General features: G+C 51.2%; 1 protein-coding gene across 1 annotated transcript in view; it reads left to right on the forward strand.

Annotated features, from left to right (window-relative positions):
- LOC144251494 (CUB and sushi domain-containing protein 1-like) overlaps positions 1-14908 on the forward strand; it is a 425723-nt gene that overhangs the window by 362851 nt on the left and 47964 nt on the right. The window contains exons 28-31 of the mRNA XM_077794365.1: positions 3330-3533; positions 4424-4548; positions 5634-5730; positions 14582-14686. Coding sequence (XP_077650491.1) covers positions 3330-3533; positions 4424-4548; positions 5634-5730; positions 14582-14686 — 531 coding nt within the window. The remainder of the gene's footprint in view (positions 1-3329; positions 3534-4423; positions 4549-5633; positions 5731-14581; positions 14687-14908) is intronic.

Here is a 14908-nt window from a genome sequence, read left to right on the forward strand (position 1 = left end):
TCCAAGTAATTGTGCACAAGCACCAAGATTCCCATTGTGAGATGCTTCTTCATTTGGTAAAAACATCCTTGAGATAACTATGGAAGTATCCTTTGGGTATATTTTCCCCCTTTATACCATTTCCAACTGTAACAAAATTCTTAAGCATAGAGCCCTGACAAATATTGCCACAGTCTGGCTGGGCACAAATCACGAGCCACTGAAGCAAGAACAGACTTTATTTTTTTACTGCAAGAAAAAAACCTCACACACGCTCCTGGGGAATCCTCCCGAAAGCCACGAGGCTCCTGCAGGAACTCCCCGCCGGAAATATCTCCCCGGGAAATCCCTCCTCCTGCACTTCGCCAACCAATGGGAACTCCCGGGGAATCCCCGTGAGAACTAAAAATAGCGCGAGAACTCAAAAATAGCGCTAGAACTCAAAAGTAGCGGCAGAGGCGGATATTAACGCCTTGCCTGTCAATCAATACTGTTGGCAAAATGCCAGGGGCCATACAGACTCGGCTGTGGCTCTCAGCAAATATGATTTTAAGCAGTCCTTTATTATGTTAGAATTTGATAGGTATCCTACGTTCCTCTATTAGTTAGTGAAATGTTTAATTCTGATATTCATTAATTTTTTTAACTACAGCAAATAGATGATATATAATTGCATCAACTTTCGTTTCTGATAGAAAATATTTCAACATTGGATTGAAATGTAGTTCAGTCAGAATGATCTTTTGATTTCCATTTTTATAGAATAGCTTTCTTTGCAGCAGTTATCAAAATGGTGCTGCCATTGTTCAGACCCAATCAGGAGAGGGACGCCAGCGTGTTGAGGAAGAGCAGTCTGAAGACAGGGTCATTGTTAAGGAAAATGGGTACATGAACCACTCTCTCCAAGGGCGCCCCACCAAATACGAAAATAGCCAGGACAAAGAACAACAGGGTCCCCAAGCAGCACACACTGTGGCTGACTGCTGCAGGCTGCTCGCCTGCAGCAGTCAGCCACAGTGTGTGCTGCTTGAGCGAGCTGGCTGAGCTCCGCTCCTGCCGCTGCTGCCCCCGAGCTGGCTGAGCTCCGCTCCTGCCGCTGCTGCCCCCGAGCACCGCCTGCCGCACCCCTGCTGGGCGCTTCCCTGCCGGGCTGTCAGTGCACGCCGGCTTGCAATCTTGCAACCCGGTTGGGCACAAAAACACAAGCCAGTCAAACTGAAACAAAGTTTTATTTTGTGAGAGGCCATGTGCGTCCCCTAACAAGTCGGTCCACCCACGTGTGTTCTACCTGAGCCGGGGGCTCCACTTCCCCCGGAACACCCTCCTACCATCCTTTCCCAACCAATGGGAACTCTCCCATTACAAGAGTGACATGAGTAACCTGAGTCCCGTAACGGGCCCAGGTAAACAGCAGGAGTCCAATTACCATATGAATGTAACTTAACATAATCATAATCTCAATGGCTGGCTGGCAGTCACTAAACCCAAAGGTGCCTGTATCAATATTTTTGCTGTGGCTCCTAGCAGCTGACTGCGGAAGTCGGAGCGGAACACGCGAACTTCCAAGTGCACAACTGGCTCCAAGGCATTGGCTTGTGGTGACAGGTCTCTTTGCCACTTGAAGTACCTTTCAAACTTTATCCCATGCTCCTTTGACAGGCAGGGAAATCTGTTGCAGATGGCGATTTCTGACATACAACCTAAGTAAATGTCTCACCCATATTGCACGGAGCCTCCCCCACCCATACCCACCGTCTAAGGACACTGAGTCACACACCTGTCATCTCACAGATTTAGGGTCTTGCTTCCTGTGGCAACGAAGACCACACACATGGGAAATGGACAGTCTCAGAAAGAGAGCACTTGGGGGTTTGTGGATGATGCAGTCTGGTTGGAGGGGTTGGGAAGGACTGGTCATCCTGTGACTTCTCTCTGGACTTGCTGCTGCTGGGCACGGGACGTTCATCTTACCTAGAAGGTAGAAGGGTCAGAGCAGCCTGGGACTGTTGAGAGCAGGGAGCTCCTGCTCATGCTGGACACACAGGGGCTCTGGGGCCTCTTGGTGGCTTCCAATGGGGCCTCCCTCTCAGGGCCGTGCAGCCGGCAGACGCCTGGGCTCCTTTCTCTGTGAGGAGGCCTGCTCTGAGCCTGTTCCAGGGGCACAGGGCAGGGTTGCTGACGGCAGGCAGAACTTCTCCACCTCCCCAGCCAGGCCTGGTCATGCCCACTGTGCATTCGGCCCCTGTGAGTGCGAGATCTCAGACTGCCTCCTTGCTGGGCGGAATCTGCAGCCTTGGCCCTCTGGGACTGGCTCATTTCACTTTGCACAAGTCCCGAGGGGCAGGAGATCCTTCCTGTGTAAGGTGGAGTCACATTCCAGTGTACACACGTTTAGACCCTTTTTTTTTCACCCATTCTTCTGCGGACAGTTAGCTTGTTCCCCATCTTGTCTATACTGAGTAGCGCTGGGTGAGCTTGCAGAGTTCTCCTGGAACCCTGGACTCGGTCCTCTCAGGTAAATATCCAGAGCCTGGCCTGCCGTATCATGTGGTCGTTCTATTTAGATTTCATTGCTACATCGCAATGGTCATGGCATAAGGAGGCTATAAAGAGTGGCTTTCCCCACGAGGTTTTAAGACTATGGAGGCTTGTTTTAGTCGACTTTTTCACTGCTATGACTAAAAAACCTGATAAGAACAATTCAAGAAGAGGCTCAAGGTTTTGGTGGTCTCAGCCCACATGGCAGAAGAGTGAGGTGGAGGGAGGCAGCTCTCATGGTGATCAGGAAGGAGAGAGAGAGAGAGAGAGAGAGAGAGAGAGAGAGAGAGAGAGAGAGAGAGAGAGAAAGCTCCACTCGCCAAATACAAAATGTAGACCCCCAAAGCCCGTCCCAATGCCCCACCTCCCCAGCCACAGCCTCCCTGCCTTCAGCCACCCTCCAGTTAATCCCATGGGGATCGACTCACTGACCGGGTGAAGGTGCCCCTAACTCAGTCACCTCTCCTCTGAACTTTCTTTCACTGTTTCACACATGAGCTTTGGGGACCTCCAAACCCTAACCAGGCTGAATGCAGTTTGTCATTGTGAAGTGGTGAGGTCCTTGTTGGTGGTCACTTACTTGCTTGATGTCACTCAGCCCTGTAAGGCACTATTCTTCTTATGTCCATTTCCTGCTCTGAGTGGGAAATCCAGGCGGTCCTCGGGTCACCTGAGCTTGGAGCGTGGGGTGGACCTGCTCCTGAGGTGCTGACCTGGGTGTCAGCATCCCTCTCCCAGGCTCCAGTCTGCTGTCCAGATGAGGTGTGGCCTGCTGAAGAAGACTCAGACGGCTGTGTTCTGTTTGCCTGCAGCTGTCCCTCGCACCAGTGACACCCAGTGCAGCTCTGTCCCCGAGCCCAGATATGGGAGAAGAATCGGCTCTGAGTTCTCCGCAGGCTCCATTGTTCGATTTGAGTGTAACCCGGGTTACCTGCTGCAGGGCTCCACGGCCATCCGCTGCCAGTCTGTGCCCAACGCACTCGCTCAGTGGAATGACACGGTGCCCAGCTGTGTAGGTGAGTGTCCTCCACGGTGGGGTGACAGGTGCGGGCTGTGCCCACAGTCCCCAGTGCAGAGAGCTGCTGCCCAGGGTCACCGTCTGGCCCACACAGAGTGGCCGTCTCCTAACCTGCATGATGGGCAGGCTGTGTTTGAGGACTGCCTGAGCAGTAGCCACCCCTGAAGAGCTGCTGTCCTAAGCCGCATCAGAGCACAAGGCCCGAGCACACTTCCTCTCTCCACTCTGTTAAGAGCGCCATCGACTCTGACGCCGTGGCCAAACCACATAATTTCATTTTGGGGTAAAAGCATGATGAGGTTGATTTGCTGTATTACTTGGGTAATGCTCTTTAATACATTTGTGCTGATGAATGTTTGAAAAGCAAGAGGTTAATGCAGCCTGAATGGCAATGGCATTGTTAGTTAGGTTTTATTTGCTTCATTTTGTGTAGAAAACTCTAGTGTAATCATAATTAGCACTTGAATTCATTTGCATTTTAAGCATCTCTTCTTCTCCTTGGACTTGCTCATAAATCCCGTTAGCATCATCTGGAGCCGCAGGACTGTGTGAGAAGAGAGCGCTCTGCAGTGGTCTTTAAATTAAGTAGATGAATTATTCCAAATAGAATTCGCTTCAGAGATGCCGTTGGTAGGTGCAGCACCTTCTTAGAAACCTGAAGAGGTGTTTAGAGGTTCCAGGTCTGTAAGTTAGTAGCACAACAGGTGATCACCAGAGGTATGGCTGATTTAAAAGGGACTCAACTCTACCTTGGCTACAAATGCCATTTAGAGTACCACAGTCCATGGGAAGTTCCTGTCACTATCTGACCACACAGAAAAGAAAACCAAAGCCAAATTAATGGCCTCGCTGCATTTTACATTTATTCTATGTGGCTCTGTCTCTCAGTTCCCTGCAGTGGCAATTTCACTCAACGGAGAGGGACGATTCTGTCCCCCGGCTACCCTGAGCCCTATGGCAACAACCTGAACTGTGTGTGGAAGATCAGCGTGACGGAGGGGTCCGGAATCCAGGTGTGTGCCCCATCCCAGAGCCACCGTGGACTCAGCCAGCAACCCTGGCCTTTTCTTCTTTTGCTCCTGTTTCCACCCCCTTCCTCGCCTCCTTCCCTCACTCTCTCCCTCCCTCCCTCCTTCCTGCTTCTTTCCCTCCCTCCCTCCTTCCTTCCCTCACTCTCTCCTCCCTCCTTCCTTCCCTCCCTCCTTTCTGCTTCCTTCCCTCCCTCCCTCCTTCCTTCCCTCACTCTCTCCCTCCCTCCCTCCATCCCTCCCTCCCTCACTCTCTCCTTCCCTCCCTCACTCCCTCCCTCCTTCCTTCCCTCCTTCCCTCCCTCCTTCCTTCTCTCCCTCCTACCCTCCCTCCCTCCTACTCTCCCTCCCTTTTTCCTTCCCTCCTTCCTTCCCTCCCTCCTTCCTTCCTTCCTTCCCTCCCTCCCTCCTTCCTTCCTTCCTCCCTTCCCTTACTCTCTCCCTCCCTCCCTCCTTCCTTCCCTTACTCTCTCCCTCCCTCCCTCCTTTCTTCTCTCCCTCCTACCCTCCCTCCCTTTTTCCTTCCCTCCTTCCCTCCCTCCTTCCTTCCTTCCCTCCCTCCTTCCTTCCCTCTCTCACTCTCTCCCTCCTTCCCTCCTTCCCTCCCTCCTTCCTGCCCTCCCTCACTCCCTCCCTCACTCCCTCCTTCCTTCCCTCCCTCCTTTCTTCCTTCCCTCTCTCCCTCTCTCCCTCCTTCCCTCCTTCCTTCCCTCCTTCCCTCCCTCCCTCCTTCCCTCCCTCACTCTCTCCCTCCCTCCCTCCCTTCCTCCTTACTTCCCTTCCTCCCTCCCTCTCTCCTTCCCTCCCTCCCTCCTTCCTTTACATTGGTCATCTTAAATAGCATACAGCATGATCTATTTCTCTTTTCTTAATATTTCTACACAATATTTTTATTTTTGGAGTTTTAGAATACAAATTGTCAAAAGTGTCATTTGTAGATATTTTTTAATGTCCTTTCATGAATTGTTTTCTTTATTTTGATATATGTATATCTTAATCTTGAAAAACTACTATCTGATTAGATTAATACTCAGCCAAAACAGATATTAACTTGACATTGTGGTTTGCAGATTCAAGTGATCAGCTTTGCCACGGAGCAGAACTGGGACTCCCTTGAGATCCATGATGGTGGGGACATGACTGCGCCGCGGCTGGGGAGCTTCTCAGGTAGGAGGCAGTTCCTGTCTTGGCTGGTGGGTCAGAGTCTGAAGCCAAAGCACACAGCAGTGCACACTCTGGGAGTTTCCTGCTGGGCTCCTGCGTCTCCGTGTGCTTCTGGAGCCAGTGGAGTGTGGGAGAGACCTGGTGGCTCAGCGAGGTGTGTCTGAACCGACTGGTGGCTCAGCCTCTCAGAGGTGGCCTTCTGAGGCTGCCCATGGACAGCAGAAGCCAGTGAGCCTGTGAGTGGGCAGGGAGAGTTGGCACCAGTTCTGAACTGTCACCTAAGGTCCTCTGCCTGGGGAGTGACTCTGCACCTGGGCCTCGCTGAGCCTTGTTCTTCTGGCCTCTGTACCTCAGATGCTCCCAGCTCAAGGGGCCAGATCTGGGCGTGGCCAGCTGCAGTGCGGCCCTCTGGCTTTCCCCGGCACCTCCTGTGCACAGGTGCCTCGTGCTGCTGGGTGCACCTTCCATGGTACCCAGGTGGGCTTCCTGCCCATGGTCCCTGAGAGGCCTCAGACCTGGGTCAGCTTTGCTCTGTCCTGGCAGCTCATCCCGCCCCCTGGCCCCTGAGCTCCTCCCTATGTGGCCCTCCCCATCAGAGCAAAGGTAGCCAAGGCCGGTGTCTTCCTGGTCACAGCCCTCATCACGATAGCCAGCCCCTACAGAGCGCTGGTGTGCTGGCCCCTGCTCACACGCCTCCAGACCTTGGAGATAGCACACAGAGCAAAGTTCTGTTGCTTTCCTCCTTTTACAAATGAGGGACAAAGATTTAAACATAGAATTGTCCAAGATGACAAGTCATAATTCCCTGAGCCACACCCGTCTGCTCCCGTGAAGGACCATGAGATGTGTCACCTGTAGCCGCCACTTCCCTGCCCCACCCTGAGAAGGAGGGCTGTTTGTGGAGTGCATTCCTCCATGCTCTTCGCCTGCTGGAAGGTGGCGCCTGGAGAGGCCGGGCCCTTCACAGTGTCCTCTTGAGTTTAGTCCTGTCACTTTAAGTAATTCGGGGACCCTGTCTCTGGCGTTCTGCAAATGAGAGCAGTGAAGTGCCTCACAGCATTGCTGTTCTCCCCTGTGTGGTGGCTGTCCTTATGCCCTCTGCACCCTGTGGAGCTGTCTCTGCAAATGGCCCGTTGGGATTCAAGGAGATAAGGTCTCTGGCGTTAACTGTAGCAACATAACTTCAGATCTAGAAGTAGGAGCCAAAATTTGATCTGATTCTGTTAGATCCTGGGCGTAAGCAGCACTACAGTAGACTTCCAGCTTTGTAGGAGGGCAAAAGTAACATTGTTTCAAGATTTAGGGGAAACAATTAACAGATTAGTGATATGGCTTTGCAAATGGGTGGGACACTCCCTGAAACTAGGACCAGTGGCTTTGAGCTTGTGTTCCACTACCCTCAAACTTGCCTTTGTTCTTCTCACTTTTCTATGTTGTTCACTTGTTTTCTAGACACTTAAGCTTCTTGAGAAAATCTGTCGATCTGTCTTCATCACACACCATTCCTAGCTCCTTTCGTACTCAACTGGTAAAACATGTTTACAGGGTATGTGTTCTGCCGCTTTTTTATCTGCCGATTACATCTCACCCTTCACACCTGTTCCTCTGTATTAACCAATGTGTAACGGCCTCACACGAAGCCTTCTCTTGAATAGCTCCGTTTCCTCATTTGTACTTGGAGTCAGCCAAGTTTTCAAATGAAAGCATTTACTATGGAACTCAGTTTCCACCTGATATTCTCAGGCAGGAACGTGTCAGTGAACACACCCTAAATGCACTGAGCCAGCCGAGAGCCAGAGAAGGCAATAATGAGGCCACTGCGTGACTGAGCAAAGTTAGCAGGAAAGTGACTCGGAGCAATGGAGACCTGAAAGCGTTTCCTAGCACATATGCCAAGGAGTCGCACACCGAAAAGCAACGCCTCTGTTCATTCCTGTTTTTGAAATTAGCAAAGAGAAATTTTCTTTAAAAGTTTTAGACGTGAACACCACTGTAATTCAGTCCTGATACACTTTCCTGGAGTGACGGTTAGCTTCAGGGACTGCTCAGGTGGAAGGCACTGTTTTCCACAAACCTCGCAGAGACCAAGCTCCAGAGCCCCCAGGCCAGCGGTGCTGGCCTCCGCTCAGGGGCATCCACTGACACCTCTCTGACTCAGAAACCTGTGCTGCTCCTTAGGATTGCCGTTCTACTAAAAGGGCACAGATCAGGATCAGCCAAGTAGACCCAGAGGGTGACAGCAGGAGGGGCCCAAGCTCAAAGCTTCCAAGTCCTCCGAATGCGTCACCTTCCAGCCACACTGACGTGGGTCACCCACCAAGTTCACCGAGCTGTGGGGCGAGGGTTTTCCTTGGTCTGGTGGGTGAAGCTCTGCCTTGAGGCTGCAGCCCTCTGCCCTCCCAGAGATCCGGAGGCCAAGCTCCTTATCCAACAGCTGACCCTTCCTGTGGCAGCCCCAGGAGGGTCGTGGTGACGTGATGGTGACTGTGCTTCCCACCACAAGTGACAGGGGCACACCTCCCACTGTGGGTGTCAGGGTTGAGCTCATCTGCTGGACCTCTGGGACGAAGTCCAGACAAACTCTTCACTACACAGTGACCACTACCAGCAACTACAGCTGGACTGATGCTGCTGCTCCAATTTTGAAATAGTTCTAGATGTGAATCACAGAAGGAGGACACTCACTAAAATACTGAGGAAATACAGGGGAAGTGGAGTCTTGTAGCCTTGTTTTCTTGGTACTAGATTTGGCCCCAGTATTTTCTGAGGCATGCTGGCCGATTGCTGTGTGATGGGGGGGCCAAGCTGGAGACAGCTCTAAGCTGGTCCTTGATGTGCAACTCTGGTACTTTTCCCCAAGTGGAGATACAGGTCTTTACAGTACAAGATGCGAGGTTTGAATCTAGAAATTCTTCCCCCAAATAATTATAGAACTTGTTTGTTGCTTTCAACTTAATTAGTAGAAAAGACAAAGATGTAAACATTTCAGAAAACAAATTCTGGCTTAAACATTTCTGCTTAAACATTCATAAGTGAACCAAAAAGAATTCATTAAATAGTCTGTGAAGATGTAAATCTAATTAAAAGAAGGTAACTGGGCCCTAACAACATGCAATAATTTTGCTTTATATAATAACTTTTCATCCAGTTAAGACAGGAGGGCGGATGAAATATCTCCATGTTCACTTAAGTGAATGAGTTTATATTTCACATCCCTTTTCTCAGAGCCGGTGAGTGGGTGCACTCGGTTGTATCTGACATTTTCTGAAGTTGAAGAGACCTGCCGCATTTCATAGCTCCCATTCACAAGTTGATAGAATGTTGGGAGCCCCTGGGGCTGTCTGATGTTTTCCGAGGCACCCCTGCTCCCACACAGTGCTGCTCGGCTGATGGAGCCCGCTCTCCGCCCTCCGTGCTCAGCTGGGCAGGGCCGTGGGCTGGTGCTGTGGCCCTAGTGCTTGGGGGAAGCTCAGGGGCAGAGGCAGGGCCAGGGCCTGGGGTTGCTGAGGCTTGCGGCCATGGTGATAACCAGTGACTGTGTGTTTGCTCGAATGGAAAAAACAATCAAGAAAACCCTCAAACACGTGCTCTAGGTGGAGCATGAGTGTATTAAGAAGTAGCCGTAAAGAGACTCCCGTTCTCCTCTCGCTCCCACGGGGCTCTCGTTCTCCTTTTCTCACTCTTCCCCCAAGGATGGGAGACTGCTTGCTGGGGGTCTCAGGTTCTCAGGGGTGGGCCGCAGGGAGCGTCGTCACTGACCGGCAGGTCCTCAAACCATCTCGGCCAACTTCTCTGCTGCCTCTCGCTCTGCAAATAGACAGGCTTGGTTTGGCCAAAGACCTGATGTCCACGGGCCTTCTATCTTCACCCCTGCGCTTCCTGGGTGAATTGTTGTGACGCCTAGGTCATGGCTCTCTCCCAGCCTCCGACCTGCCTTCTGTATGCAGAGCCCAGGGGGTAAGTCCCGAGGCCGGTGGGTAAGGAAATGACAGACAGGCCCAGCACACAGCTCCACACAGCTGCTCAGGAGGCGGCCTCTTGCTTCTGAGGGCTGTATGGTATTTGTCCAGATTTTAAAAAGAGAACTTAGTTTCACTTCTGCTCTGGGTCTTCTCTTGATTTGCTCTTGGTCAGACACATCAGGCTGTGAGGAGTGGGTTGTCTGCACACTGCACAGGAATTGGTCAGTTTTGATTAATTTTGTCACAGTTGGGGACCAAGTGAGGAGGCTGGTCTGCAGGGTTGGGGACTGACATTCCCATGAGATGGGAAGATCAGCAACTGAACACATAAAACTCATCCGGGGATAACACACCCAGGCCTCTCAGTGCATTACAATACGCAGCCCCGGGAAGGCTGAGGGCGACCTGCTGCGTCTGATCTGAGTCAGACGTTGGCGTGAGCTCATGGCTTCATATCGACAGCTCTGCACATAAATAAAGCTGCATGTGTGACACCCTTTTGCCACCTTTGTCTGCTGAGGTATGAAGGGGGACGCCCCTCAGCAGCGCCCCTCCTGGTCCCACCTGCACTTCTCAGCACAGCTCTGACCGTGCCCTTAGGAGAACCAGAATCCCTAGAGACCTGTAGTCTCCAAGGCTGTGGTAGAAGGAGAACTACAAAGAGCCATTTTGCATAAACTAAAAATTCAGGACCCCTGGCTGAGGTAAGTAGGAGCCCTGGAGTGAGGCAGGAGGCCCCTGCTGAGGGCCAACCATAGACACGGTGTCAGGATCGAAGGCCATCTTTTGGCAATGCTAATGAAGATGATGAGAGCCTCAGGCTGGAGCATCCTGGGTGCTGAGGATGGGGGTGACGTGGTGTGAGAATCACCACTCCACAGTCTCAAGACCTGCCTCCCAAGCCCATGCTCATCGCAAAGGGGAAGAGCGGTGCCTTCCTAAGGAAAGAGTGCCAAGGTCCTGAATGAGGGGATGTGGCCTGGGTGTCACTGACAGCCCAGCTCCCCAACAGACCAAGAGCAAAGCTCAGCTACCTGCCATATTGTGGTTACTGTGGCGGGAGCTCCCCCTACGGGCAGCACAGGGCACTGCAGGGCCAGGGGTCGAGACACCAGGGCCCTCTGGACTGAAGGGCATCGAGGTACCAGCAATCACAGCGTCCTTGGCTGGCGGGTAGTTGGGACTTAGCGAGGGCAGAGCTTAGATGGCAGTGTGGCGTCATGCTGGTCTGGACTCTGAGAACGGCTGGATAAGACACGAGTCTCTGTGTGCATGGCTTGTTTACCAGTGGCTGAGGATAAAACCGTCCTAAGACTGGCTCACACCTATGTGTGTATTACAGATATTATAGAGAATACTGTAGGCACCATTATCTAACAGACCAAGTGGATATACCAGAATTTTCTGCATTGCACTTTACTCTAGAAATTATTTCAAAACTCTTAGAATGAGATTTCTTTTTTTGAAATTTCATGGAAAAAATGACAATCATTCAAAAAGTTTGTGTTAGAATGCAATCAATATTTAAATAGGTTTGTTTCTGCAATGCTTTAAAGAGGCAGTGATAAAGGAGATATTAAACTCATCTTAGTTGTTGAATAAAACACATAAGAATGAGCAGGCATAAGAGGTTCACACTCCAGGAAAAGTGACTGACATCTCTAATAAATTCCATGTTTTGATTTTTCATTTCTGCTTGGACAGGCATATGCATGTAGGACTTTTTGTAAGCCATTTAAAATCATTTTTGAAGTAGGCAGATCATAAATTATAAATGAATAAAATAGAGCAAAATACATACAAATCTGTACTGACAATCAATATGAAAGGAAAGTAAACATCCGGGTGCTCAGAGTGGAATCTTCAGGGACCATAATAAAATTTCTCAGTTTTCCTCATTCCGTGTTGTTCTATCTAGGTCACAGTAAAACAATGTGATCAAAAGGATCCTGCCTGTGGCAACACTTTTAAAACCCTGCTCAGTTGCATTTAGCACCTGGGAATGAGCTCCTAGCTAGAGTCACTCTGGAGACCACAGGAGGCACACGCAGTCCAGCTTCAATGGTGCCAGGAGTAGCATCCTCCTGGCCTCCAGAGAAATGGGTCCTGCTCACCTTGTGTCCCATCTGGGCCTCAGGACCCTGCATGGCTGGTAGAGCAGAGAGTGTGCATTTCACCACAGATGTACAGGAGGACTGTTGGGGGATTATCACTGTCATTATCCGGCAGGACATGATAATTCACAGAGCACCTTTGTCTCTGCTACTCATGTAATAAAGACGGGTTGTTATTTCTACTGTATGAGGACGTATTGATTAGGACATATTAATATTTTGTAGTTGACTTAAGGTGATAGAGATGATTCATGTCAGAACTAGGTCAGAAACAGGTTTTCTGATTTTGCTGAATTGCAACTGTGGGAAACCGATAAAGGGACACTTCCAACAGTGTGTTCTGAGTCCCCGTGTGCCATCGCTGTGCTGGGGATGGAGCTACTACATACACTTGAAATCCTGGAAGCTAGAATCTTATCTTCTGAAGGGGGACAGTGGGGGAAATGGAAGCCCACGTGACCCGCTGGGTGAAAGGGCCTCCTGGGTGGGAATCCGGGGAAAGGTGCCTGAGCACGCACAGTGGCTTCTCGCTGGTCCCCGGGAGGAGCCCAAGGTGGGAGGCGGAGGATGATACTGCTTTTGTAAAGGCTTCACGGTGGACACAGACAGTGGTGTGGAGACCGTCACCGTGTCCCCAGACTGCGGGCAGGGCCAGCAAGACATGACCCAGGTGGCACAGTGAGAGCTTGGTGGGTGGGTGCTGGAGCTGGGCCTGCAGGGACGGGGTTTCCTCTCTGCAGTATCACCCAAAACACGAAAGTAAGGCAGAGTGGGAGGACACAGCCACGGGAGTGGAGCCGAGCAGGCGGAAGGAGGCATCTGAGGCGCCTCCTTCTTTCTCTTAGAAAGCGGGTTGAGTGGCGCGTAGAGGAGGCCTCAAGTCCTCCACGTCCTGCCCTCCAGCCCTTCGGGGCCCTCAGTGTCCTTCACAGCCACCTGCCCTGGCGGAGGGGCTGGGGCAGGAGAGGCCATGCCTCGGAGGCCCAGGTCACCTCTTTGCCACCTCCCTGCGTGGGCACCCCGTCGTGTGCTCTGTGGTTCAAACACCCAGCTCCTTTTACCATTTAGGCCCCACAGTTGTTCCATTGTAAAACCCGTCTATCCATCATCTACCTACTACCTCCCTGTCTTTTTCCTACCTGTCTCCTCTCTATCTACCACTGTTTTCATCTCTATCATCCATTTATCCACCCTTTTATCCTATGTCTATCTCCATTTATCACTAGTTCCTCTCTCTCTCTCTCATCTGTCACCTATTATCTATCTTAGTCAAGGACAACAGAGAGGTTGAATTAGTGAGCACCCTCTGTTTCTCATTCAGCAAGGACCTACAGTGTTTTGGGCACTGTGATTCAGGCCTGAAAAGGCCCCTCATCTGGAGCCAACTCTTCTTGAGGCACAGACCCCACATCACAAGCAGGAGCACTAACTCCCCTAAGTGTGCGTTCACACGCTCCTGCAGGATTTCTATCTGGAGAGCACTTAATCAGCAAGTGGCTTAGCTGGGAAAGGGCTGGGGATGCCTGGGTGGGAAAATGAAGAAAGGCCCAATGGGCCAGGACAGAGGGAAGGAGCACACTCCAGGCTCAAGTCTATGAGCAACCTTGAAATAGGAGGAGTGAGTTATGGAAAAGGAGGTACTGAGAAGAAGCTAGAAATGCAGGCCTGGTCAGATCATGCATGCTCCTTGGGCCAAATAAGGAGTCTGAGGTTTGGTCCTAATGTGATCAGGAACCTGAGCATTTCAGCATGACTCTGCCATACACGTCGTAGTTTTTAAAAGCTTCCCGGTTGCTAAATAGAGGATGCATTGTGCACAGGAGCGGAGCAGAGCCTGAGTTAGGGATGAGCATGGTGATGTGGCTACGCCCACCACTGGCCTGCACTGGGTGATGGAGGGAAGATGACCAGAGGAGAGGAGCCTGTTTGGGGCAGGATTCAGGAAGCCAGCCAGTGAGCACCTGCCAGAGGGCAGTGGGGGTCATGGAGAGGGAGGGAGCTTCAGGTGTGGTGGCTGCTGAAAGTGACAGGCAGCAGGGGCCGAGGAGAGCTCAGTCTGCATGTGCTGAAAGCCTGAGGACGGCCACATGACGGATGGACAGGTGGAGACAGCTGGCCTTCCTGAGTGGCCGGTTCAATTAAAGCTATTGGAGGGTCTAGAGACATTCCATAGAGAGCAACGCATGAGCGCCGGGTGTTTTCAATACCACACACCTATTCTGAACAGTCACCAGCTGACTTACTACTTACTAGCGCTATCTTTGACCTAGTTCACACTAAGAACTTGCCTGCTCCGGGGTGACTTTCACCAGAGGGTGTTTCCTTGATGTCCAGCTTGCTTATGTCCTTGTTTACAGAATGGTTTCTGTGCAGGAGACGCTCAAGCATACATTTTCTGAGAAGTCAATAAGCTTGCTGATCCTTCCCCCAGCGCGATGCACCCCATCAACCACAGGCACAGTCTTAACCTGCCTTCCCGTATCAGGGCATCCTCTGCCCCTTGGCCTCAGCATCTGTATCCTCCCAGCACCTGCCATGCAGGCGGGGCCCTTCAAGCGAAGGAAGCATTTTCCTGTCACATCTGTGTATTTGAAATCATTAACAGATCTCGGTGGGAAGAGGGTTCAGTGTGAGCCACACAGGGCCGGAGCATGGGGTCCGCAGCAAACACCCAGGCTAAACAGGAGTGAACAAGACCAGCTCTGGGGACATTTAGGTCCAAATGAAGAGGCCTGTGTCCTGTGCTGGGTGCTGGAGCTCTGGCCCTCTCTCCCACAGGTACCACGGTGCCTGCGCTGCTCAACAGCACGTCCAACCAGCTCTACCTGCGCTTCCAGTCCGATATCAGCGTGGCCGCCGCCGGTTTTCACCTGGAGTACAAAAGTAAGGCCATGCTCTGTGTCTTTCATTGCTGCATTCATCACTTTCTAAAAGGAACCTCTGCTCATTGAGTAGTGACCTTTTGTTTTGAAAAACTATGAAAATTTATGAAAATGAGTCTTACAAAACCAAGGTTGTGTGAAACCTTCCTAATGGAAGGTAAATTCATAGAGAAATGTAGAAGTTAGTTTCTGGAATAATTATAAAAAACAACTGCTATAATTT

Source organism: Urocitellus parryii, assembly GCF_045843805.1.
Source record: "Urocitellus parryii isolate mUroPar1 chromosome 14 unlocalized genomic scaffold, mUroPar1.hap1 SUPER_14_unloc_1, whole genome shotgun sequence".
NCBI classification, from domain to species: Eukaryota; Metazoa; Chordata; class Mammalia; order Rodentia; family Sciuridae; genus Urocitellus; species Urocitellus parryii.